Source organism: Leucopleurus acutus (assembly GCF_964270905.1).
Source record: "Leucopleurus acutus genome assembly, chromosome: 13".
NCBI classification, from domain to species: domain Eukaryota; kingdom Metazoa; phylum Chordata; class Mammalia; order Artiodactyla; family Delphinidae; genus Leucopleurus; species Leucopleurus acutus.
Genome location: NC_139155.1, coordinates 53,222,578 through 53,249,396, shown reverse-complemented (window position 1 = coordinate 53,249,396; position 26,819 = coordinate 53,222,578). Strand labels below are relative to the sequence as shown.

Below are 26,819 nucleotides of genomic sequence, written 5' to 3'. Positions count from 1 at the left end.
TAGAGTTTTGTACTTTTTTTTTTTTTTTTGACCAAATGTCCTAACAGGAACCAGTATAATGTGGCAATTTTGAGTCAGAGAGAACTGAGTTAAAATTTGGCTCTACCACCTGCTGACTTGAATAATTCATTTAACCTTGGATCCTGAGTCTCAAGTTCCCTTTCTGGAAAAGGGTAATAATAATATCTACCTCACAGATAGGCTGAGAATAAACCCTTGTTCCAGTAGTTGTCATGTTATGATTTAAATTTTATAAATATCTTTAATGGTTTCATAAGACTTACTGAGCATATTTAGCCATAATCTTTTAACCATTTTCTTATTTTTAGATGTTCAGATTGTTTTTAACATTTTAAATAATTTTGCAAATATAGATCTTGGGGTAGGAACTTTTATTCAAATTTAGATTTATTCCTTCTGATTGATTCCAGAAGTGGAATTAATGTATCAAAAAGAAATTTTATGACTCTTGATATGTATAATTGAATAGCTTTTCAAAGAGGCAAAAACAGTTTACGTTCCCGGCAATAACATACGGGAATTCTCATTTCATCACATCCTATCAGGGTTTTTTTAATTTGCAAATTTAATAGGCAAAAATTGCTATCTTGTCTTAGTTTTCATGTCTTTGATTATTAATGAGGTTGAATATATTTTCAAGGTATTTTAAAACTAGTTTTGTCATTTTCCCCTTTTATGAATCATCTATTCCTGTTGACAAGCATTCCTAATCAAGCACTCTGCTTACCAAGATTTAAAATGTTCCTTAAAATGCTGTACAGCTTTGGCCAGCATGTAGCTAATGAAGTTAGAACTCTCAGCACTTTCTTCATGAGGGATGGTGAGTGTGAAATTAGGGGAAGGCAGAATGCTTACCTCTGTCATCGTTACATCTCGTTTGGAAAAATTTCCTTCATGAACTCCTGGAACTACCTAAGAAGAAGGATTATACAACAAAAGATTACTAAATTCCAGCACACATTCAGCACTAATTTAATACCACATTAGTCAGGATAGGCTAAGTTGTGCTGAGGTAACAAATTAGCCCCAGCATTCCAGTGGCTTCTTATAATTTATTTTTCACTCATGTTACATGCCCATTACAAGGGCTCTGAACCACCTAGATGCTCAGGACCCTGGCTGAGAAAGGAACATCATCTCACATGTGCTGTAGCACATGTAATAACGCATGGCTTTCTTTACATCCTCATCAGAGAAAGAGAATGGATAATCACACACAGGCTCTTCTCTATGTCAGTCTAGAAATAACTCTTTTCATTTTTGTTCCCATTTCGTTGGCCAGAACTTAACACATGGCACTACTTAACTGCAAGAGGAGCAAGAAAGTGTGAGTGAGAGGATGGAATATTTGGTGAGCGCTACTGTCTGTCACAAATGTTAATGTGATGTACCAAGTTTTGTACTGAGTTTCCACAGGAAATTTACAATTTATGGTTGTATGTGTGATTTTTGTAAGAACCAGTCATCTGAAATGCATGTCGTTTACTTTCTTAATAAGTTCTCAAGGGCATATACTTTGATCTTAATAATTTAAACGAAACTGTAATGACATGCAACTTGATGTAACCTTAAGAGAACTATTTTGGGGCTTCCCTGGTGGCACAGTGGTTAAGAATCTGCCTGCCAGAGAGACTTCCCTGGCGGTCGAGTGGTTAAGACTCTGCACTTCCACTGCAGGCGGCGCAGGTTCAATCCCTGGTTGGGGAACTAAGATCCTGCATGCCCCACGGTGTGGCCAAAACATTAATAAAATAAAATAAAATAAAAATAGGAGAAGAATCCGCCTGCCAATGCAGGGGACATGGGTTTGAGCCCTGGTCCGGGAAGATCCCACGTGCCGCGGAGAAACTAAGCCCGTGCGCCACAACTACTGAGCCTGTGCTCTGGAGCCTGCGAGCCACAACTACTGAGCTCATGTGCCACAACTACTGAAGCCCGTGTGCCTAGAGCCTGTGCTCCACAAGAGAAGCCACTGCAATGAGAAACCCGTGCACCGTAAAAAAGAGCAGTCCCTGCTCGCCGCAACTAGAGAAAGCCTGCGCACAGCAACAAAGACCCAACGCAGCCAAAAATAAAATAAATAAATTTATATAAAAAAAGAACTATTTTGAAAATGTGTTCAAATAAATTTCCCTATCAAAAAAACTAAAGCAGAATATTAAGAAGCCAAATCAACACTGGTGATTTCTTAATTCTAGTTTATAAAGCTAACATAACTTTCCCCCTTTTCCTTTTGATACATGTAACACACATAAAAACTGCATAAAGCGTTTACGTCTAGTTGAATAAACAATTATAACGCTAACATGTAACTACAACCTAAAAAGCATAACTTTTTTCACCTGCTGGAATTTGTATATTTTTTTACAAAAGATTCCTCTTCAGTATGTGCTGTTTTACAAATTTGCACTTTCCATTACATGATGAAATAAGAGCCGTTTAAAGAAAAATAAGTTTTACAAGCGGTTCAGCAAAGTGGTTAAGTCCAAGGATTCTGAAGAAAAGCTGTTTGGCCTTGAATCTCAGTTCTACCATTTACTAGCTGTGCGACCTCAGACAAGTTGTTTCACTTCTCTGTACCTCATCTGAAAAATCTGTAAAACAATCATACTCACCTTATAGGAACACAGAGTATTAAATGATCTAATACACGGGAAAAGTTCTTAGAACATTGCCAGACAAATATTGAGTGCTCTTTAGCAGTGATTATTATTAGAAAAATATACCATTGAAAACCATAATTTTATTTTCTATGGAGTTTTTTGTATAGAAGTGTCTTTGTTATCAGTATCAAAAATTTTAGTTAAATCAATTAATGTTACTCAGAGCCACTAGAATGGAAGCAAATTGAAGCATAGAATGGAAATCCTGACGACGATAAAAACAGTTAAATATTGGCTCTACTTTTCTAAAGATTGAAAGCATTGCTAAAATTTTTCTTAAAATTTTATTCTTTCCCTCATTCCTTACAAGAATTCTTCCTCTTTAAACTAAAAGTCTATATTTGTGAGAATGATCAAATATATCACATTATTTTACTCTCCTAGGGAATGATCTATCTAATGAAGTAATAGAGAGTCAGCAGGAATTGATAGTGGCTTTCAAAACCTTTTGACTATGGTCTACAGTTATAAACCCATTTGTCATCATGACTCAAAAACACACATTTCTTAGAAAACAAACTTAGGGTTACCAAAGGGGAAAGGCGGCAGAGGGATAAATTAGGAGTTTGGGATTAACAGATACATACCACTATATATAAAATAGATAAACAACAAGGACCCTGTATAGCACAGGGAACTACATTCAATATCTTGTAATAACTTATAATGGCAAAGAATCTGAAAAAGAATGTATATATAAAAGAATATATTGACATATATATAACTGAATAACTTTGTTGTACACCTGAAACTAATGCAACATTGTAAATCGACTATACTCAAATAGAAAAAGAAAATAAACCACATCTTACATATAAGTTATACACATATATAAACACACATCATGGAAATGAAAGTTCCATGACATATGCATCTGACTTATTAAATGCAATGCACTCTAATATTTTTTCTTCTGGTGTGTTCTATTCTGCTTTTGTTTGTTTGTTTGTTTAATGTCCTGGTTGTGACTCTCTAAACTTATTTCTCAAACCACAACCTTGTACCTTGAAAGAGTGAATCACTAGGATACAGAATGTCTTAGGTCAGACTGCCTAGAAGCAGAGCCTGAGATTCTGACACAGTTATTTATTAAGGGTGCTTTCAGTAAAACTTTTAGGGGGATGAGGCGAGCAAGATAGAGAAAAGGGAGATGCTAATCTGGGAGGTGGCCTTCAGGTGACCTCCAGCCTCAGCCTGATCCTGCAGGGAGCTCTGGAGCATAAGTGGCCCCAAGGACAACCCTTTGGAGAAGATTTCAGGGGTGAGCAGTTAGCAGCAGCACCAGCTGGAGTTGGTAAAGGGATCCCGCGGGATTGTTAACATTACATGCTACACAAAATATTGTACCTTCAATTGCCCTGCCGGTGATTTTTGTATCTGGGCCTTTTTAGGAGCCCACCAATACCAACCTCATCAGAAATCACTTGCCTGGTGCATCGTATATTAATGTAATATGGTGTGTGAAGGGGGTGCATCAGGGAAGAAATTCAATCACTATTTTATGTTATGCAACAGGAGTTATTGATTGCAAGTGGGAGACATGGTATAAGTGCAACTTAAGATAGCAATGTTTATATGTGAATATTAATATATAACTGTGTTTAATTTTCAAGGTAAGTCAGTAGCTTGTTGTGTCAAAAGCTAATGAGAGCTATAATTTACAGAGCTCTTGTTTTGGATAAGGAACTTATACTCATTGTTTTACAGACATTAGTTTTAAGGTAGCTATTATTATTCCCATTTTCCAGATGGAAAAACTGAGGCCTAGAAAGATTCTGGAACTTTCCCAAACTTATTCAGCTGGTAAGTTTCAGAGTCAGCCTTTGATCTCAAGTTGCTTTACCTGAAAGTCTTCTCCCTTAAAAATGACATTGGCCAGGTTTCTTCATGGTTACTTGTATCAGCACTATAGCTCTAAGTAGAATTAGCCATCTCTGGATTAGAAAGTATTTTGTGTTTTAAATTGGTTTTCTTTATAGAGTTTCTTGTTTTCTAAAGACCATGCACAAGTCAGCCTGAGTACAATCACAATGGAAGTAGAATATCCTTCTAGAGCCTGTTTTCAAATTCAGATGTAATTAATAAGTAAATTAACAGAAAAATCAAGGTATGCACACTTAGTCTCCATAACTGCTCTTGAGTCTCTCCATTACCTTTATGAAATTGAAGATGTTCTTGGTTCCTAGGGTCTGGTTTGCCAGTTCTGTCACCCAGCCAAACTGCTCTCTCATCTTCTCCATCAGGTATGTAGTGTCCTCCAAGTGATTCTGGGTCATCTGGAGAACCTGGGCATACTGCTGATTGGATATGTTGACCAACTCAAGGGCCTCATCTACTTTTGTGTATAGTTTAGGAACATCAGGACAGTCTAGCAAAGAAGAAAGTAACATGGTAAAGAAAAAGGTATGTGGGACTTGGAGTTGGGTGTTGTGGATTTAAGTCCCAGCCCTTAAGCTTTCTACTTCCAGCCTTTTGACCTTGAGTGAGTTTTCAGCCAGGTACAATCGTCATGAATGAAATAACACTGCAGAATGCCTGCTCACAGAGCCAGCACACACTGAAGATTTAAAATGTTCCTTTTCCTTGTTTTCCTTTCCATAGTGTCTCTGAAGGTCATTAGGGCTGCTCACTTATACTCTGATCAGGACACATGGGAGATTGCACTTTTCTGCCACCTGGAAGTTGAGCATGGCCATATTCAAAGTGATGTGTCTTACTGCTGGAGGAATCCTTTAAGAATGGTTTAGGATTTATCACCCTCCCTCCCCTGACAGTGGAACTAGTTTTGCTCCATATGGTGGAGGCTCCATCATCCTGAGTGAGGAGATGTGCAGCAGAGCTCCCATGCAAGCTGTAACTGACAAGACAGAGAGAGAAAGAAACCTTTGTGTTCACAAGTCACTAAGATTCTGCAGCTCTGTGTTATTATTGCACAACAGTCCTTCTGAACTGAAACAGGGTTAAAGGAATTTATAGAGCTGTGTTGATGAGCATCTTGATACTGTGTAAAGATTAATTATCTGCAAACTACAGAAGTGTCTATGTGTTAGGGCATCTGGGATCATAAAAGATTGTTATTGTAGAAAAAGATCACAGGCTCTTTCGACTATGTCTTCTGCTGTTTACTAAGAAACCATGCCTTCAGGAAGATAGGGGTGGGGGAGAATCCACCAACCAGAAGCGAGGTGACTACCTCATCTCAAGTCTTAGAAATCAGTTATTGTTTCTTTTTGATATGTAGATATAATGCAAGATCCTCCAGCCTTCACACTTGTCCAAAATTTGTGTTGGGATCTTCAGGAAAGGGAGACCTTTGTACTTGCAGGTAAAAAAATTGCAATAGTGTACATTTGAAAAGTAATTCAAGAAAATATTTTGAAAACAAAGAGAGTCACAGTTAACAAGATACATTATACATTTGAAAGGAGATCCAGATATTCTTTTAAAATGTCTTCATTTGCAAGTTTAGAGTTGTTAACTTTTAGAATAGTGGTGTAATTTTGTTTTTTTTTTAATTATGGGGGAAGAAGGTGGTGAGTTACCTCATGATCTTAGGCAAGGAGAATTCTACAAGGGACACTCATTTACTCTTTTAGAGAATGGAAAAAGATTTCCCTAAAATAAAGGTGAAACTTTGTGCAAAACACAATTGCATGAGAAAGGAAAAAGTAAAACTATCTCTATTCATAGACGACATAGTCTTGTATACAAAAAATCCTAAGGAATACATACACATACACACACACACACACACACACACACAAAACTATTAAAGGTAATAAGTCAGGGCTTCCCTGGTGGTGCAGTGGTTAAGAATCTGCCTGCCAGTGCAGGAGACATGAGTTCGAGCCCTGGTCCGGGAAGATCCAACATGCCATGGAGCAACTAAGTCTGTGTGCCACAACTACTGATGCCCGTGTGCCCTAAAGCCTGTGCTCTGCAACAAGAGAAGCCACCAGAATGAGAAGCCTGCGCACCTCAATGAAGAGTAGCCCTGCTCACTGCAACTAGAGAAAGCCCGCCTGCAGCAACGGAGACCCAATGCAGCCAAAAATAAATAAATAAACAAATTTTGTTTTTAAAAAAGTAATAAATCAGCAAGGTTGCAGAACATAAGATCAATATACGCATATCAGTTGTATTTCTATACACTAACAATGAACAAACCAAAAATGAAATTAAGAAAATTCCACTCACAATAGCATAAAAAGAACCATATGCTTATGAACAAATGTTTTAAATGAACTGTAAGACTTGTATTGAAAACTAAAACACGCTGTGAGAAAAATTAAAGATGACTTAAATAAATGGAAAAACATCTATTTTCATGAATGGGAAGACTTAATATTGTCAAGAAGGCCATACTCCACAAATTGACCTATAGATTTAATGCAATCCCTATCAAAATCTTAACTGCCCTTTTTGTAGAAACTGACAATCTGATCCCAAAATTGACATGGAAATGCAAAGGATCCATAATGGCCAAAACAATCTTGAAAACAAAGAACAACATTGGAGCATTCACACTTCCCAATTTCAAAACTTACTACAAAGTACAATAATCAAGACAGTATGGAATTGGCATAGGATAGATATATGGACAAATGGAAGAGAACTGGGAGTCCAGAAATAAGCCCTTACTTTTGCTGTCCATGGATTTTCAACAAGAGTGCCAAGACAATTCTACACAGGAAAGAATAGAGTTTTTTAACAAGTGAAACTGAGACAACAGGATATCCAACTGCAAAAGAAAGATGCTGGATCCTTACCTCATACCATATACAAAAATTAACTCAAAATGCATCACAGACTTAAATGCAAGAACTAAATATATAAAACTCTTAGAAGAAAGCATAAGCATAAACCTGTGTGACCTTGGATTGGGCAATAGTTTCTTAGATATGACACCAAAAGAAAAAAAGAAAAGAAGAAATAAAGTAGACTTCATCAAAATAAAAAACTTCCATGCTTCAAAGGACACCATCAAGAAAGTGAAAAGACAGCACATAGAATGGGAGAAAATATCTTCAAATAATATATCTGATGAGCGTTTGGTATCTAGAATATGTAAAAAAAAAAAACTCTTACAACTCAACAATAAAAAGACAAATAACAAAATTAAAATATGGACAAAGAATTTGAATAGACATTTCTCCAAAGAAGACATGCAAATGGCCAATAAAAACATGAAAAGATGCTTGATATTATTAGTGATTAGAGAAATACAAGACAAAATCACAATGAGATACCACTTCACATCCACTCGGTTGGCTAAGATAAAAACGATGGGCAATAACAAGTGTTGACAAGGATGTGGAGAAGTTAGAACCCTCATACATTTCTGTGAGAATGCAAATGGTACATCCACTTTGGAAGAGAGTTTAGTAGTTCCTCAAAGTGTTAAACATAGAGTTACCGTATGACCCATATATATTTCATGGTATATACCCAAGAAAATTGAAAACATATGTCCAAACAGAAACTTGTACACAAATGTTCATAGCAACATTACTCACAATAGCCAAAAAGTAGAAACAAACCAAATATCCATCCACTAACGAACGAATAAACAGAATGTGGTATATCCATACAATGGAATATTAAGCAGCCATAAAAAGGAATGAAGTTCTGAGAGATGCTACAGTATGGATAAACCTTGAAAAAATTATGCCAAGTTAAAGAAGTCAGTCACAAAAGACCACAAATTGTATGATTTCATTTATATGACATACCCCGAATAGGCAAAATCAGAGACAGAAAGCAGATTATTGGTTGCCAGGGGCTGGGTAGGGGAAAGGGGCGGGGAATGGGAAATGACAGCCAATGAGTATGGAGTTGCTTTTTGGGGTGAAAATTTTCTGGAATTAGATAGTGCTGATGGTTATACAACTTTGTGAGTATACTAAAAAACACTGAATTGTATACTTTATGGTATATGAACTGTATCTTAATGCTGTTACTTAAAAAAATACACTCACATGATCAGTACCTTAAGGCATTTTTTTAGTCACCGTATAGACATGAAAATGAGTGTTTCAAGAAAAGGAAGAAAGAAAACCCACATTTAGCAGGTGTCTCTTATGAAATGTGACAATATGCATCCATTAGCTTTTGTTGCACAACAAACAAATATTTATTATTTCTCATGTTTTTGTGGGTTGGTTGGACTATTCTTATGTCTGAGCTAGCTCAGCTGGGGCTGGATGGTCTAGACCCTCACATTTTGAGGGTCTCAGCTGGCATGGCTGGGACCTCTCATCTTCCAGAAGGCTAGCCTGGGCTTGATCACACAGTGGTGGATAGGCTTCCAGTAGCAAGAGAGGACAACTTTAATTCACAAGCACATTTCAAGCCACTCATATTTGCCAATATCTTGTTGCTTAAGGACAGACCCATGGCCGAGCCCAGATTCTCAGGTTGAAAAAACAGACTCCAGCTTTTGATGGGAGGAGCTGCAAAATATTGTGGCTGTTTTGTCTTTAATCTAGTGTGCATGTATCACCTTCTGCCTGTGAGAGTTTCCAGTTTATACCTGTGGTTGTCAAGCAATTATTAATATTGCCTACATCACTTTCAAAAGAGATTCAGATTAATTGATAATTATATGGTCTCATGTAACAAAAACTGGGCTGGAGACAGACATTCCTTGGTATAAATTCCATGTGCCTACCTCCTATATTAAGAAACAAAATATAACCCAAACAGATGAACCCCCCCCCCCCACTGTGACCATTCCACATCAAACTCCTTTATCTTGAAACTACTATTTTGAATTTAGGTGTATACATCTAGTACCAGTAACTGGTATGGGAAAAGAGCTACTTACAGTGAGTCCATTTAAAATTGGACCAAAAATGTATGGTAAATAATGAAAAAAAACGATTTATACTGTTTTGGAACATATTTCATTTATCTTATATTTTTCAAATATAAGATTATAATTACAGCTGTATGCTTAGTCTTAGAACAAAGAATGAGTTAAATGTTGATAAAAGAGGCAAAATCATTGTTTGACAAAACATACAAGAGTTGTTTGTAAAATACTGGAAGCAACTTAAATGTGCTTCAGCAGGAGAATGGATAAATAAATTGTAATGTGCTTACACAGACTAACATACAACAATGAATTCGTGAAATTAGAAACACACGCATTCACATGACTAAATCTCCCAAACTGTACTGAGTGAAACACCAAGGTGCAAAAGAATACATAAGCGATAACATTTATACTATTAAGAAATATTATCCAAAACTTGGAAACAATGCAGAAGAATGGCTGTGTGTCCTTTCAATGTCACATAAAGTATTGTCTAAGAGGTCCACCCAAAGATTACTTAATTCTCTAGGGAAATGATCCTTTGTTGGATTTACTAGTCACTGTTGATTTGGGCCAGACTCCACGAAATTAGATGTAAATTACAGATTGAAAAGTTGCAGATAATTTTTGTCCAGTAGAGACATAAATTATTTTGGTCTGATAGAAATCATAACTGCAAAAGTTACAGTTTTATTACCCTTCGGTACATCAACTAGTTTTATATCTAACTTTGCAATCTTACTTCAACATTCTGTCCTTGACTGTAAATACTTCAGTCTCTCCTGTACTCATTTAAACCAGCTTAATCATTCTGCTCATTCCCTTATTAATGGAATCAATCACTCTTTTGAATTTTTTTTTTTTTTTTTTTTTTTGCGGTATGTGGGCCTCTCACCTCTGTGGCCTCTCCCGTTGTGGAGCACAGGCTCCAGACGTGCAGGCTCAGCGGCCATGGCTCACGGGCCTAGCCACTCCAAGGCATGTAGGATCTTCCCGGACCGGGGCACGAACCCGCATCCCCTGCATCGGCAGGCGGACTCTCAACCACTGCGCCACCAGGGAAGCCCTAAATCAATCTTAACATGCTCATTTTGTACTTGTATGAGTCATATTTTTAAGCTTAAAAGTTATACTTTGACAATATAAAAACTAAAAACATGTAAAACATTGCTATGTATGGTATATGTGTGTATGTGTGCTATATATAAACACATGATAAAAGTATAAAGAAACACAAGGAAAACAACAAGGTCCTACTGTATAGCACAGGGAATTATATTCAACATCCTGTGATACACTATAATGGAAGAGAATATGAAAAAAAATGTATATATATATATGTATAACTGAATCACTTTGCTGTACAGTAGAAATTAACACATTGTAAATCAACTATATTTCAATAAAATAAATTTTTAAAAAAGAAATACAAGGAAATAATAAGCACCAAATTCAAAACAGAAGTTTCCTACAGTGTGGGGAATATAGTCAGTGATGGTGACAAAGGTGGTTAAAAGTTACAAACTTCAAGTTATAAGATGTTAGTACTAGGGATGTAATATACAACATGATTAATATAATTAACACTGGTATATGTTATATATGAAAATTGTTAAGAGAGTAAATCCTAAGAGTTCTCATCACAAGGAAAAAATGTTTTTCTCTTTTAAAAATTTTTTTACATGAGATGATGAATGTTTACTAAACTTACTGTGTTAATCATTTCACGATGTCAAATCATTAAATTTATAAGTGCTGTATGTCAATTATATCTCAATAAAAGTGGAAGGAAAAAAAACCCCAAAACGATTTCCTTATAAGGGGATAAAGAGGATGTGATGTGGAAGGGGCACCAGTGGGGGCTTCATCTATTTTGGTAATGTTTTATTTCTTCATCTAGTATTAGGCACATGTGTTTCTATTATTTTATTCTATATACATTTATCATAAAATATAAAAGTTTAAATTGTATGGGAGGGCTTTCCTGGTGGCACAGTGGTTAAGAATCCGCCTGCCAATGCAGGGCACATGGGTTCGAGCCCTGGGCCGGGAAGATCCCACATGCCATAGAGCAACTAAGCCCGTGCGCCATAACTACTGAGCCTGCGCTCTAGAGCCTGCGAGCCATAACTATTGAAGTCCATGTGCCTAGAGCCTGTGCTCCGCAACAAGAGAAGCCACCGCAATGAGAAGCCCACGCACCGCAACAAAGAGTAGTCCCTGCTCACCGCAACTAGAGAAAGCCCGCGCGCAGCAATGAAGACCCAAAGCAGCCAAAAAAAAAAAAAAATTGGGAGCACGTTAGGACGGCCTTTCCTCTGTGTTTTACCTTTGCAGCAATCAATTTATACTGCATGTATACTGTGTGACTTGACGTATACTGATTATTTGATGTGTTTATATTGTATTATCTGATTTCTTATATATTGTCTTTCTTTTTCCAGTTTTGTTGAGAAATAATTAACATACATCACTGTATAAGTTTTAGGTATACAACATGATGGTTTGGCTTACATATTCACAACATATTCTGAATTGATTACTGTTGTGGGTTTAGTTAACATCCATCATCTCATACAGGTACAATAAAAAGAAAAAAAAATTCTCCTTGTGATGAGAACTCTTAGGATCTACTCTCTTAACAACGTTCCTATATATCACACAGCAGCTTTAGCTATGGTCATCATCTTGTACCTTACAGCCCTAGTACTTATTTATTTTGTAACTGAAGGTTGTACCTTTCAATCACCTTCTTCCAATCACTTCCCACACACACACCCCCCATCTTCTCTATTATCTTATGACAATCAGGGAGAGATTATTCTTCAAAGCTTTTAACTGGAAGTTAAAGGAAGTTAATGATACATAGGTGGCATGTTTGAGTGGGACTATTTTTGTAAGAGGTCAGTATATTAGTGTATATTTTTCTCTTGTAAAAACTTCTGTTGTCTGTATGCAACCTTGTAACTGTGACTTGAAAAACAAACACTTGAATAATGAGAATCATGAGTACTTCAGACATTTTATTTAATCCTCAAAACACCTGTGTGAAGTAGCTATATTAATTTCATTTTCCAAATGATAAAACAGAGCTGCAGAAAGTCACCCAGGGAGCAATTCTGAAGAAATAAGACCCTCATCTGCTCTAATAAAAAGGTCCAGTGTATATTCAATCTCTTGCTTCAAATCTTAGCCACATTTTTTAGAATTTCCTTCCCTTAGGGCTTTGGCAAGGTAAAAAGCAGAAGCACAGGAATCAAAAGCTCTTCTTGGATTTTGCAAGAAAATTTGCGTTCAGACCCTAGCGGTTGGGAAGTGACTTCAGCTGGGGAGGAGAAGGGACATGAGGGTCGGAGGAAAGGGGGAAGGGCCGGTGGAGAGAATTTTTCACCTGGGGAAGGAATGAAAGCTGCTCTTGGTCAGATCTGGGAGGAGGCGAAACGCGCTGCTCAGGGCTTGGGAGGAGAAGCTACTATCTGTATTTAAATACTAATTAGTAATTAACCCACCATCTGGAAAGAGTTAATGCCATTTGAAAACAAACTTATTTGGCAAAAAATTTGCTTACACATTTTGAAGATTTCTTCATTGGTGGTTTTCTTTCTCTGCAGTAAGAAGAAAGAAGTTACCCTAATTTGCTGAGTTCTCTTTTGCACACAAGAGTGTTCCCTTGGTCTTTAACCATAAAAATTTTTCACGGGAATAATGAGGGAATTTTTAAAAGGGGAAAAGTAAGTTGACCTACCTTTGAATAATAAACGTTTATAAACCTGCCCTGAGCACCCCCAGACGGCAATGAGCACGCCAAAAAGAGCTTGAAGGGAAGCAAATGAATCCACGATGCCTGTAAAAGCGAGATTTGTGACCTCTGACCAGAATACAATCGAAACCCTGAGAACGTAATAATCATTTACCTTCCCGTAGGTAATCCTGACATTTTTGGCATCTTGCGTGAAATTGGAAACATTCCGACGAGTTCTGGCGAAGCTCTCCGCACAGCCCTCGGCCCCGCACAGGCAATGCCGTCCTACTCAGGCCGCCGTGGGCGGAGTCTACAAGCAACAGCATTTTCACATCAGTGTCGTTAGAGAGTTTGAACTTTAAAGGCATGGATAGAATATCATTTCTCTTTCTAACCAGCACTTGCAAAATCTTTGTTCTGTATTCAATCGTAGGAGTGCATACTGGTGCAACCAGTTACTAGGACAATTTGGCATCTATTAAAAAGTGCATGTATCGGGCTTCCCTGGTGGCGCAGTGGTTGAGAGTCCGCCTGCGGAGGCAGGAGACACAGGTGCGTGCCCCGGTCCGGGAGGATCCCACATACCGCGGAGCGGCTGGGCCCTTGAGCCATGGCCGTTGAGCCTGCGCGTCCGGAGCTTGTGCTCCGCAGCGGGAGAGGCCACAACAGTGAGAGGCCCGCGTACCGCAAAAAAATAAAAGTGCATGTATCCTTTAATCCAGCAGTCTCATTACTGTCATTATTACTCATCATTACTATTATTACTACTTGCTTCCCCCAAACCCCACTCCCCACACAGAGGTTAATGCATATAATTTTATTTTCAGGAAGGAATCATGAGGAATTATTCATAGTAACTCTATCGGAAGAGAGACTTGATGGGGTGGGAGAAGGCAGCTTTCATTTCTTTTGTTCCTTTGTATATTTAAATTATTTTAAATTTAGTGTGTCTTATTTTTATCATTATTATTTCTGATATCATTGGGGTTAACTAGATAGGGAATTGTAAGCCACTTTTCTCTTTGGGCTTCTATTAAAATTTTTTCTAGTAATTATTTTAATTTTTTCAAGCTGTAATTCGAATGTGTATTGGAGTTCCAAAGATATTGGAAATGTCTGTTTTTTAAACTGGGTGGTAGGTATTTATTACTATTCTTTTTTGCATTTCACATATATAATGTTATAAACAGTAAGTCAAAGATTTAGGAAAACATCTAAAGCAGATCAACTTTTAAGAAACTTTTTTTTTCCTGGAATAATTAACCATCCATATAAAAATGATGTAAAAAGAAGTCGTCCAACAGCAAATTGACAATTCCCAATTGAGTGTTTCACATTAGGAAAAATTTGTTATTAATTTTTAACCTGATGATATTCTTTTATATTAAATCCTTGATGTTAAAAAAATGAAACATTTCGAGATAAATTGTGAAGTTTACTGGGACTTCCCTGGCGGTCCAGTGATTAAGATTCTGTGCTTCTACAGCAGGGGGGCAGGGGTTCAATCCCTGCTCAGGGAACTAGGATCCTGCAGGCCGCGTGGCACAGCCAAAAACAACAAACAAAAGATGTGAAGTTTATTGTTTAAAAACCTACGAGGCATTTGCTAGATCATCTGGTGGGTAAGGCAGCCATCCCCTTGGTTGAATAGGAGTCATTTTCTCCCATTCCCTATAGGTTTAGTGGCATCTCCTCTCACCCCAGAGAACCCCTGTGAGTTCTACTGTAGAGCAATTTTGCATTATGTGCTGTTAATTTTGTCTTCTCTATTAGACTCTGAGTCCTTTGAGAGAGGGGATTTGGTCTTGTCATTTTAATCTTGTCATTCTTCCATAACTTCCTCTGTCATTTCACTTAAGATATGGTAGTGCAACTGTTCACTGACCTGTTTTTCTTTCTCTGGACTAAACTCCTAAAAGTTAGGGGCTGTGTCATCTCTGTCATAATCATTGCTTATTCACAGCATCTAGATGAATACTTGGTATATTCAAGGATGGCAAATTGAGGGCTATCTGAACCAATTCCCCATGCTATACTCATGAGAGTAGCCCATCGCCTACCTTCGGCCATGCCAGAACAGAGCCTGAGGGCCCTTCTAGGCAGTTACTTCTAGTAAATCATCTACCCTCCCAACTTGCCTGTTTCCCCCATGGGAAAATTAAGGACAGCAAAATTCTCCAGGGCAGGATTAAAACCCAGAACTCCCAGCTCCCAGCACCCAGCACTGTGTGAAGCTACTACACCACAGTTTTACTGCATGGATCTCATCTATTCTCTCTAGGGATTTGTAAGCCAAGTGAGGACAACTGCAAAAGCTATCTTATTCTGTTTCAACAGATTCAGCAACTGAAGTCTAGAAAGAACAAAGTGGGAAAGAAATTCTTTCATATGGAGACTAAAATGAAACAACACTCAATAAAATTAAAAAATATATTTCATATTTTTATCACCTTTTTCCTTTTAACAGTGTTCATTATTCAATTTTAGCTACTTTTCTAATTTTGGCTCTTAGGATGATCATGACAAATAAAGCCTATCTGTGAAGGCTGCCAGATAAGTAGTTTACACTCAGAAGATATTAACCACTGTAATTGACAGGAGGCAGCTTTCCTATTGCTATTGTAACAGATTCCACAGATTTAGTGGTTTGAACAACATAGATTATTTCACAGTGCTATAGGTCAGAAGTCTGAAGTGGGTCTCAGTGGGCTAAATGAAGGTGTTGGCAGGGCTGTTCTTTTCTGGAGGCTCTAGGGCAGAATCCATCTCCATGCCTTTCCAGAGTCTGGAGGCCACCCCACCCCCTTGCCTCCTGTTCCCCTTCCTCTATCTTCTAAGCTGGCAAAGTAGGGACAAGTTCCTCTCATGAGGCTGTCTCTATTGATTCTTTTCTGCCTCCTTCTTCTACTTTTAGGAGCCCTTGTGATTTCACTGGAGCCACCTGGACAACCCCAAATACTCTATTTTAAGGTCAGCTGATTAGCAACCGCAATTCCATCTGCAACCTTACTTTCCCCTGCTGTGTAACCCAACATTTTCACAGGTTCTGGGGATTAGGATTTGGGTATCTTTGGAAAGCTATTATATTATTCTGCCTACCGCAAGGGGCAAAGGTTTATTCTCATTAGGTGGCTTTTCTAGGGGCAATAGGTTTATTCCTCACCTACCACCAGTCCAGAAAAGTGATGGAAACTACACGCAAATACCCCACAGCCCCTGCCTGCCTATTTTTGATAAACTGTCCTCATGTACTCATCTGGGAAGAGAATCTGTTGAACTTGCTGTCTGGTTAGGGTAGGGACACTGGAGAGAGAAGAGTATAAAGGTGTAACAAAGGCTTTTTTTGTTTGCTGTTTTGTTTTTGTTTTTACTTTCTGCACTTGCAGGGGACCCTGGATCTCTAGATTATCACTGAGGTGGTGGTGGTGCAAGGAAGGAATTGACTAGTTTAGATTCCTCATGTAAGTGGGATATAATATTTGTCCTTCTGTGTCTGGCTTATTTCACATAGCATAATGTCCTCCAGGTTCATCCATGTTGTCACAACTGGTGGGATTTCTAGAAGGAGCCCGTTTCATTTTTTGTTAGAGAAGAGCATCCCTGTCCTTGACTTAATGTTCCATAGAGATATGTCCAAGGAAACACAGATTCTACCTGTGGCCCCCACGGCAACTCTCATTTCTGAGATGCTGCCTCCCAGGCTCTCCACAGAAGCCCAAAGAAGTTACCTCCTTCTGCCTTAACAACATAAAGCAGCATTGCTTTTTCCAATATGGAATATCAGAGGGCATGAGTGGTATTGGTAGAAGGTGATTATTATCATTTACAGAAATTTCTACAGTCTTGGGTTTGTCTCTGAGTATTTTCTCTGGTTTTGTGCATAAAAGATGTGATCTAAGGGATTACAGTAGCGATGCAGAGGAGGTCATGGAAGGCACTAAATATGACCTGGTTTTACATGGCACTAAGCTTTCTCCCCAAACTGGAAGTTGAGGAGGCTGGACTGATTTTAAAGAAACCCCATGGTGTTCAAGCAGAATAGAGCCAAGCATCTGCCTGAGTTTTAATAAAGGAGGCAACTGTCTTTTTCAAGTTCTCACCTTACCAGCATTTTCTTTCTCAGCTTTGAAAATTTGCTCTAGAAATAGAGAACAGCCCCACAGAGCTCTCGACAAAGACGGGAGAAGGCTAGTGTTTGGCAGACCTCAAAGCTTTTTCTAAGAGGCTGTGAGACTTTGATCATCCATAAACCATCACTCTCAGAAACATTGTACAATGACTTAGAAATGGCTACCATTTCCAAAGTTAAATAAAACTCAACTTTAGTACAGATATCTAAATAATCTTTTAATACTTGCCTTTGTCTTGTTTTGATAAATACTCGATTGCCTTCAGCATCTCAGTAACTGTTGCACTGACACTTTGATAAATAGAGAGACTGAAATTACAAAACAGCTGGAAGAAGCTGGGAATGTCCCAGCTTTGCACAGGATGTGCTTTTTTTGCTGGCTCTTTGGAAAAAGCTGGAAAAAAGTAAGGCTCCATGAAGTCTGTATCTGACATGAAATATGATTGAAAAGCCTGGTCAAATTCTTGCTGCATCTGTTTGAAGACGTCAAAACTCCTGTTATAGAGAAATCCCACATCCACAGTCAGTTGGCCGAACATGTTCTCTATCTGGGTCAGTTGTGCATCTTCCTCAACGAACTTCTCACCGATGGGAAGGTCTTTTTCATTATCTTCATGGAAAGGAAACAGAAACTGATATATCTTCCCGAAAAAATGTTCAAGCTGTGGGGTGGGATGGGGGACAGAAATGAAATAAATTAATTTTCTTTTGGACTATTTTTTTATTGTGAATTTTTATGTCAACTTACAAGTAGTCATTCCAAATCAAGAACAGTTCTGGGCAAACTAGGAAAAGGTGATCCACTTTAAGATAATTTATTAACATTCATGTACCTGGCTTTGGCTTTGACCATGGAAATAGGGTCTGAAGTTCCTCCTGGTTTCTGTTTGTCTACCAAGGCCTAAGAAGGCCAAGTTCTCAATATTATTGACAAGCCACAGTCCTGATGTACTGGTGGTGGTTGGCATGCATGGTTTTAGACCGTGCAGCCTGAAAACTGTGAAGAAGGCTCTTGTCTTTCACCTCTGCCTTAGTTCTTCTTCTTTTTTTTTTTTTCCTTCAGTGGCATGCTATTCATGTCTTTATGCTCTCCTCTCTCTCATCTCATAAATTAGTCCAGGGAAAAGATCAATACATTCACACTGAACTATAGATGCTTAATACAGCTAAATAGGTTACTTCGAGATGTTACATATTACCAGTGATCAAAGCCCTCCTTGGCTGTAGTCAAAGGAATGAAGCTCTAATTATAGAATTTCCTATTCAGGGGGAGATCTTCCAGCAGTCACACCATGTTCTATTTCATCTATGTGACACATAAGTTCGTGCCAGAACACAGTTGCCCTTGTATGATAGTGATATGACCCTGTTGTATGTTTTGGAATGTAGCAACCATCAAATATCACTGTGGGAGCACTCCCCACCCCTGCTCAGGGGCTGTTCAAAGAATTCTCCAGGGATTCTTAGAAGACTCATGCCTTTCTCAAAAAGTAATCTGGGTGGATCATCTGCCTCTCCCTCTGTCAGCTTCTGTTTACCTGAACCCAGCCACAAAAATGAAACTTTAAAGGCCCAAGAAATTGTCATAAGGTCACACAAAAGGTGCAGATAGGAATGGTTTCCAAAGCTCCTGACTTCCAGCCAGTGCTCATTCCAGTATACTCTGGTATGTTAGAGAGTGGCTATAAAAATAGAGCAGATGCAATTAACAGTGGAGGCAAATTAACTTGGCATATGAATTATCCTAGGGGTTGTTCCTTCTGTAATTGGGGAAGGCCTTGCCAAGCCAGGCGCAGACTCTGATTACTGCATGCTCTGATACGGAGGGGAATTTCTCTGCATTGCCTACTCAGCCCACTTCTTGAAGGGGAAGGGAAATTCAGGCCAAGAGAAGAGGAGCCTTTTATGGGTCAGAGCTCATCCTAATCAGGTCACCACCCTCTGTGATTCCCTCTGCCCAGAAAAGAGCCAAAGAGGACAAAAAAGAAAACATGCCAGTCCTACAGGATGTGCATGGATTGGGGTAAAGGGGACGTGAATGTGGGTACGTGTGTGCACGGGCATGTGTGTGCTGCCACAAGAGGGCAAGCCCGTTGAAGGAGAGACTCAGGAGGCAGAGGACGCCTTCAAAGGCTTGGCCTCCAGAGAAAACATTAAAGCAGGTTGAAATCAGAGACTATAATACTATTATTCAGAATGCAATTCAGCAAACATTTATTGAATGCCTACAATGCTTAAATGAAGGCAGATAATATATGGTTCCTGCCCTCAAAAAGCTTACAATCTAGTGGGAATGTGTTCATAAATAACAAATACAAGGCAGAAAGAGTCAGGGTGTTTCTGAGAGATACACACAGTGTCCTGAAAGGGAGGGCAAGCACTGGATGGCTGTTCTAACTTAAAAATTATATATCCACAAGTGATTCATACATAAGCATGAATGCTAGATTCTAGGTTGCAAAAGGCCAACATCAGATCATCCATATCTATTCTAAATATTAACATAAGTTAATTTTAAAAAGTAAGCTGAAGCACATACCTTAAGAACTTAGAAACCTTGAGCTCTATTTTTCCCTTACCTTGTTTTTCATAGAGGACCAACTGTTTGGGCAGGTTGTATAAAATCTCATGCAGTTACTTTCCAGGCAAGATTTGCATTCATCCCAGGAACCTGTCAAAGACACCTGGCATAGCCTTTCTTCCTCTTCTAGATGTTCTTGAACTTCATTCATAAGTTTCAGAGCCTCCTAATTAAAAAGTAGAAACACACACCCTATTTCCATTTCATGACTCTATGTGTTGTACCTTAGTTGATCTCACTCTTTACAAAATGTGCGAATTCTAAACTAAACCTCTGGGAATTCCCTGGTGGTCCAGTGGTTAGGACTCGGCACTCTCACTGCCAAGGGCCCGGGTTCCACGATCCCTGGCCGGGGAACTAACATCCCACAAACCCTGTGGGACAGCCAAAAATTAAAACAAAAACAAAAAATACTAAACCTCATTCCTTCTTCAAGCCCTTAGTGTCTGACGGATCTACCCTGAAGCTTTCTGTTAACTTAAGAGCACTGCTCGATCTCTATTGAAGACCGGGGCAGTTCTTATTCACCTGTTCATTCGTACAGTCAACAGCTATTTATTGAGTGCTTGCTATGGGATGGACATTCACTGCCTGTGGGTGAAGCAACAATGAAGACACAGCCCCTACTCTGCTGAACGACTGTAACTGATCTGTTTACTTGTCTGTATTCACTTCTAGTCCTTGAAGGATGTGGAAGATGGGTTTTTAAGGCTTACAAAGTTGATACATTTATTTCCTTCATTTATGCTGCTTTTAATTTTTGTATGTTCTTAAACACTGCAAGGAAGCACAATTCTTGTGTATCAAATCAAATCTTGTATATCAAATTCCTGTGTACTCTATATCACAATTCTTGTAGTGAGTTGCATTCTAATGGCAAAGATGCTGTATTCTGAGGGGCTTCGTTCTTCTCATCCACATTCCAAGCACTCCCCCTTGTGGTGCCTGCTGTACTCGGCCAGGTCCCGCCCAGCAGAAGCGACACCTGTCCCTGAGAACGTCAACCCTGCCCCCAGAGCTCCCCCCAGGCCAGGCCCACGTAGACCCCCCCCCACCCCCGTCTCCCTGCAAGTGTGGGCTTCTGCAGACCGGCTCCCTCCAGGCCTGAGAAGTAGTTCAGGGGATTTAGGGGATATAATGGACCTGTCCATAAGGAGAAAGCCTCAGAGCGGATGAAGACTCCCTTAAGTGAAAAAAAACACGAGGGAGCACAGTTTCTAACACCAATGTAGTATGCACTTTTACCTACGGCAAAAGAAAAAGAAATCACCCTTTCCTGGCATATTAAGTCCAAAGAAACACCTGGGCACTGACAATCCCCCCACATTTCCTCTGCAGGGCTCGGATTTTTCAGCTGCTCTCATGGCAGAATCCTGGGGCTAAGCTGGGTGTCATTTGCTACGTCCCACATAAGAAACCTGGCAGGGCTCCAGTCCGCCAAATGCACCTCGTGATCCAGACAGGTTTAACTTGTCTCTTTGGGCTTTGCAGAACAATTTTGGAATCCAACAACTTCTCAAGAAAGGTTGCCTCACCAGGACAGGCAACAGTACTGCCCAGATTTTCTCAATCAGTCTTTTAAATATTCTGCCCATTGTCACTATAAACCGAAATCCCAATATCTCCAATTACAAACTACACTCACTGTGGACCCTTGGGCAAATTATTTAACATCTCTGAGCCCCTGTCTCCTTCTTAGCAAATAGGAATAACTGTAGGATCTACCTCTTAAGTTTTCGTATTAAGTGAGATGAGCAAGCAAGGCACATAGTCCGTAATCACCTGATTTCCTTCCACTCACCTCCAAGAGTGTAACAAGAACCAGTGACCAAATCACATGGCCCAAGTTTTGGTACTGAAATGTTGCCATGGAGGAAGAAGGTGTCTGGTTTAGGAATGCCTTGTCCATGCCTTCTGCTTCCCCCTAAATGTCCCACCCAGCGATAGATTCCATACTTAGAACTCTCTTCCTGCAGTTCAAAGTCCCACACAAACCTGGATGGGGGTGTGGGGCGTGGGGAATCACTTGAAGCTGCTTTAGGGTTTCCCACTTTAGTAAGAGCAAGTTTCAGATGCTCCCACTAAATATAAAAAAGGAGAAGCTGATGAGGAGGATCGAGATTACACTGGATCACCTGAGGATGGGATGTGTTTTGTTCTGGGAGACTTGGGGGCACCCACCCCATATTTGTCAATTTGTGATTTGTGTGAAGTATCCTTTATTTTAGATTGAAAATAATTTTAGGGAGGGAAACTCAGGGTTAAACAGGTGTTTCCTTTTTTTTTTTTTTTTTTTTTGCGGTACGCGGGCCTCTCACCGCTGTGGCCTCTCCCGTTGCGGCGGAGCACAGGCTCCGGACGCGCAGGCTCAGCGGCCATGGCTCACGGGCCTAGCCGCTCTGCGGCATGTGGGATCCTCCTGGACCGGGGTACGAACCTGTGTCCCCTTCATCAGCAGGCGGACTCTCAACTACTGCGCCACCAGGGAAGCCCGGTTTTTCCTTTTATAAATGAATTTTTAAATGAGTACCCAAACCTTAAGAGTATAATTCAATGATTTTTTAAAAAATAAAATAAGTACGTCTTAAGAAATAATAAAAATTCTACTAGCTCCTGGGATTCTTCAGGGTCAGAAATGGAACTAACACTTGCTAACCTGACTTACACCAAGCATTCTTTCCATAGCATGTGCTCCCTCCTTGGCTTGCCAGGAGGCCCGGGAAAGGGAGAAAAACAGAAAGTCACTGGGTCTTCCACAGGCACAGCACCAGTGGACTTTGTCCTGGGTCAGTCATGACAGGGTTACAACATTGATAAAGCAACCATACTCCAATAAAAATTTAAAACAACAGCAACAACACATTAATTAACAACTCAAAACTCAGTTTCCTTAGCTGTAAAATGAAAGTGATGGTTTACTCAGATGTTGGAAGGACTGCAGGTGATAATGTGTTTTATAAAGGGCCTGTGAATGATATCTAGTGTGGTTATTCCCGGTGGCCAGACTCACAAGCCCACCAGGGAAGAACACAGCTAGAGGGGCTTCCACATTTTCCTCATGAGGAGCTGGTTTTCATTTCCTCAAGGTCTTTTGATCTCTGCCAAAAGGGAGGAGGGCTTCCAGCTGCTGGTCAAGCAATCTCCTTTCCTCGACAGGGACCCTGTGTGGTGCAGGGAGAGGGATGGTTGCAAAATCAACCAGCTGGTGACAGGCTGACTACAGCTTTGGGGTCCCAGCCTGTGATGTAGCCCTGCTCCAATGGATCAGGGGACACCCAGTGGCCACCGTGAATTCCAGCAGCTCCGGAGCTTGGTAACCCCCAACTTTATAGGTCTACAGGTCTAGGTGTAGATCAAGGTCTAGAGAAGAGATATTAGAACTTGTATTTGTGTTTTTTAAATTTAAAAATCAACTATGGAAAGGAGAAATGGGGAGTTGTTTAATGGGTATAGAGTTTCAGTTTTGCAAAATGGGATGAATTCTGGAGATTGGTTGTCCAATAATGTGAGTGCATTTAAAAATATATATTTCTTTATTTATTTGGTTGAGCCGGGTCTTAGTTGCAGCTCGCTGGTCTTAGTTGCGGCATGCATGCAGGATCTAGTTGCCTGGCCAGGGATAAAACCCGGGACCCCTGCATTGGGAGCATGAGTCTTAACCACTGCGCCACCGGGGAATTACTGTGAATGTATTTAATACTGTTGAACTGTACTCATAAAAGTGGTTAAGATGGCAAATTTTATGTCATGCATATTTTACCATAATTAAAAATGTTTTCATGAAAATAAAATTTAAAAGTAATTTACTCCCAATTTTAAAATTTAAAATATTTTCCTAATTATTTTTATAGTTTTGATATTCTCTATAAGGGTATGTTGGAAAATAAATTAAAAATTTTTTTAACTGTTCTGAGTGTTATGTTAATGGTTAATGATATTAAACTATGAGCCATGCAATGTCTATAATTTAGAAATGTATTGAGCTTTATACTGTAACATATGAACAGTTTTTAATATGGCCCATAGACATTTGAATATAATGTATATTCTCCATTGATAAGATACATAGTTTGGACAACAACTATTAAGTAAAGGTATTTGAATTAAAAAAATTGATGAGGCTGATGTACTATTTCACATGCACTGGTGCTTGTGTCAGGCCATTGTGTGTGGCTAGCTGTGCATGAGGACCCTGCAGAAGAGACACTGGTTGCCTCTCTCTGTTCACTTGGAGCCAATTGCAATGACTTGCCATTTAAGAGAACTCATTTTAACTACTTTTAACTAAACTATCCCTCACAAAATGAACAGGAGGCTTTAAAAGTTTCTTGAAAAAAACCCCCAGCAGATTAAAAAATATGAATAACTTAAGCTCAAGTAGATAAGAAGCAAATGACAGGGCTGCCACTTTTTCATTACAAGCTCTTTGGCCTTGTGTCAGTAAAAATATGATGATCTAATCAGATTTGGCAATAAGCTAAAATATTTTCAAAATATCTAGATGATTTGAAATATGGACTTACATCTACCCAAGCTAATGATGATCCCTAAGTGCATTCTGTGCCTTGAGATAATAACGGTAGCAATTCATGTGTCTAATTTAATAAATAAATTAAAATGCATATATTCAGGAGTGGATGCTAACAATAATTATGGTAATAGGGATGGGAAAGAAAAAAACTTTGGAGGCCACTGATGTAGCCAAAAACTCCCAGACACTTTTGACACAATATCCCAACTCAAAAGGCACCAATAAAGCATTTTTAAGAAAGCAGCACTTCCCAAACAAAGCCGAATTCCCCAAATTCCCGAGTTTGGAGGCCAGCGAAGGCCTAATCTACAAGGAATATCTTCTTTGAAGAAATTTGAAATTTTCTTCAAACTCTTCCTCCAGTAAGGGCTGCTCTCCAGAAAATCTATGATTAGGGTAAATAAGTAATTCCTCCAGTGCACTCAGACATGCACTATTTATGGTGTGATTTTCAATGACTGTACCTGCTTTTCTTCTCTGCATTTCTTCAGGGTTCTCATTAGGTTGCTATGTTCCTCCTCTCTTCTTTCCATCAGGATTTTCATTTGCTTCATGCCAGTCAAAGCCTTCTTCACCTCTTCATCTATATCTATCTCCCCAGCCTTGGAAAAACCTAAAAGATTACGATGTAGTTGTAGTTTTTTCTTTTGAGATCTGATCAGATTACAATGTATCAGAACACAATGAGTTCGCCAACTTTTCATGTTCCCCCAGCAGAGGCTTAATTGTTTTTTTTTTTAACAGCATCAAACTTTGAAAGCAGATCACAATGATTTGGGCTGTCAGCTGCCACATGGACATGGCTACCACCCGGGTGATACCTTCTGTTCCTCACTTCTGAACTGCTAGCCAAGTCAGAGTTCATTTAACCCTATTCTTATCATTTTCCTCAGGGCCTGTTTTCATTTATCCAATTGTTTTTCTTTCCCTTAAAACTCAAGTGTGTTTATATTAGAAGAAAACATTGAATTTTCTTCACAGACAATTTATATTAAATGCCCAACTGGGAACCTTAAACAGAGTGAACAATTTCCTTTTCTTTCAGCTTCAGTTACCTTCCCAGGAGGCATAAAACCTAGAAAGCATCTTGTATAATGCAAGATTCTTTAATAACCTACTGGACATCTCTTACACCCTTTTAATAAGCCTTTAGCGAGTAGGAAATTCATGGTTTGTCATTCTCTCTTCACAATAGCCAATGTGGCCACCAGAGGAGCTTAATCTGGCCTCCAAATTTAATTACAGATCCCCAAAAAAGAAACGTTTAAACTAATTTATTTTCCTGTTAAGTACTCAAAGCATATCTCATCAAGCAAAGGCCACAAGTTAATGAGCACAGACCAACCAGATTCAATGTCATTATAACCCATTCTTTCACTATCTCAAGAATAACTGCATGGATTACTTTAATTGTTTAAATTTTTCAAATGCTAGAAAAGAATTTCACTGTTCATTAAAACTGTGCTCAGAGGACACCAAACATCTGGATGAGACCAAGCAATGCAACTCAAAACGTTGGCAAGTTTTATCTCTGTGATGGCAAACATCTGGATATGTGGACCATTCTCAGAGACGCATTTGGAATTTTCTATTTTTATCCAGATGCTTGGCGTCTTGTCTACTTGGCTTAAGTGCCTGGAGAACATCTCACCGTGAAACTAGAGGGCATCTTGAATACGGTTATCTCTCAACTGTAAATCACCGTAAATACCAGCAGGACATGCAAACAGGCAAACGGGACACAGCGCAGATAAAAAAACCAAACATTACCCTTCAGGCCTCCATGGATAGCAGTTTTGTCCTTCCACGTAGGTGCACAGTGACAATCTTTCAACCACAGCAGATACACAATAAACACCAAGAGTGGCAGCTTCATGTCTCCGTTGTGACTGCAAAGGAAAAATAAACCTGCATCAAATGCCTTAGGTTAAGTTAGTTTCTACTGGCATCAATTGAAAACACATGGTGATCCAAAGCATTTTTCTGTCAGTTTTTCTTTATGACTTTAGACAATGTATGCTGATATGGCTGAGACATAAGGAAACCTGAAATCTAAATAAATTTTTAAAAAGGACAACCCAAGTCCCTATTTTGTTTACTTTCTTCCTGACAGTTAAATAAGGTCATCATCTGAAGCATTTGAAATTTAGGGCAACCAATAGCATGGATAACAGCCCCATAGAATCCAAACTACATTTTATTTCCTTGTCAACAGTAAATATCCCAAAACACAGAATTAGGTATGTCAAAGGGACTGTTTTTTTCAAAATTCAGAGTCCACAAGTAAGTTTTAACTAAATGGCTTACTACTTATTTTTTTATGAAAGCAAAAACC

The 26,819-nt window shown here is 39.1% G+C and overlaps 1 protein-coding gene across 1 annotated transcript; it reads right to left on the bottom strand.

The window, feature by feature from the left end:
• Window positions 1-744: 744 nt before the first annotated feature.
• Window positions 745-26,360, bottom strand: CLUL1 (clusterin like 1; the record flags this gene model as incomplete). Its single annotated transcript, XM_082852526.1, has 7 exons — window positions 745-933; window positions 4,838-5,052; window positions 13,416-13,553; window positions 17,602-18,034; window positions 19,952-20,119; window positions 24,949-25,097; window positions 26,255-26,360. 7 exons carry the CDS (start codon window positions 26,358-26,360, stop codon window positions 745-747), a joined length of 1,398 nt encoding a protein of 465 aa, XP_082708652.1.
• Between the last annotated feature and the right edge of the window lie 459 nt (window positions 26,361-26,819).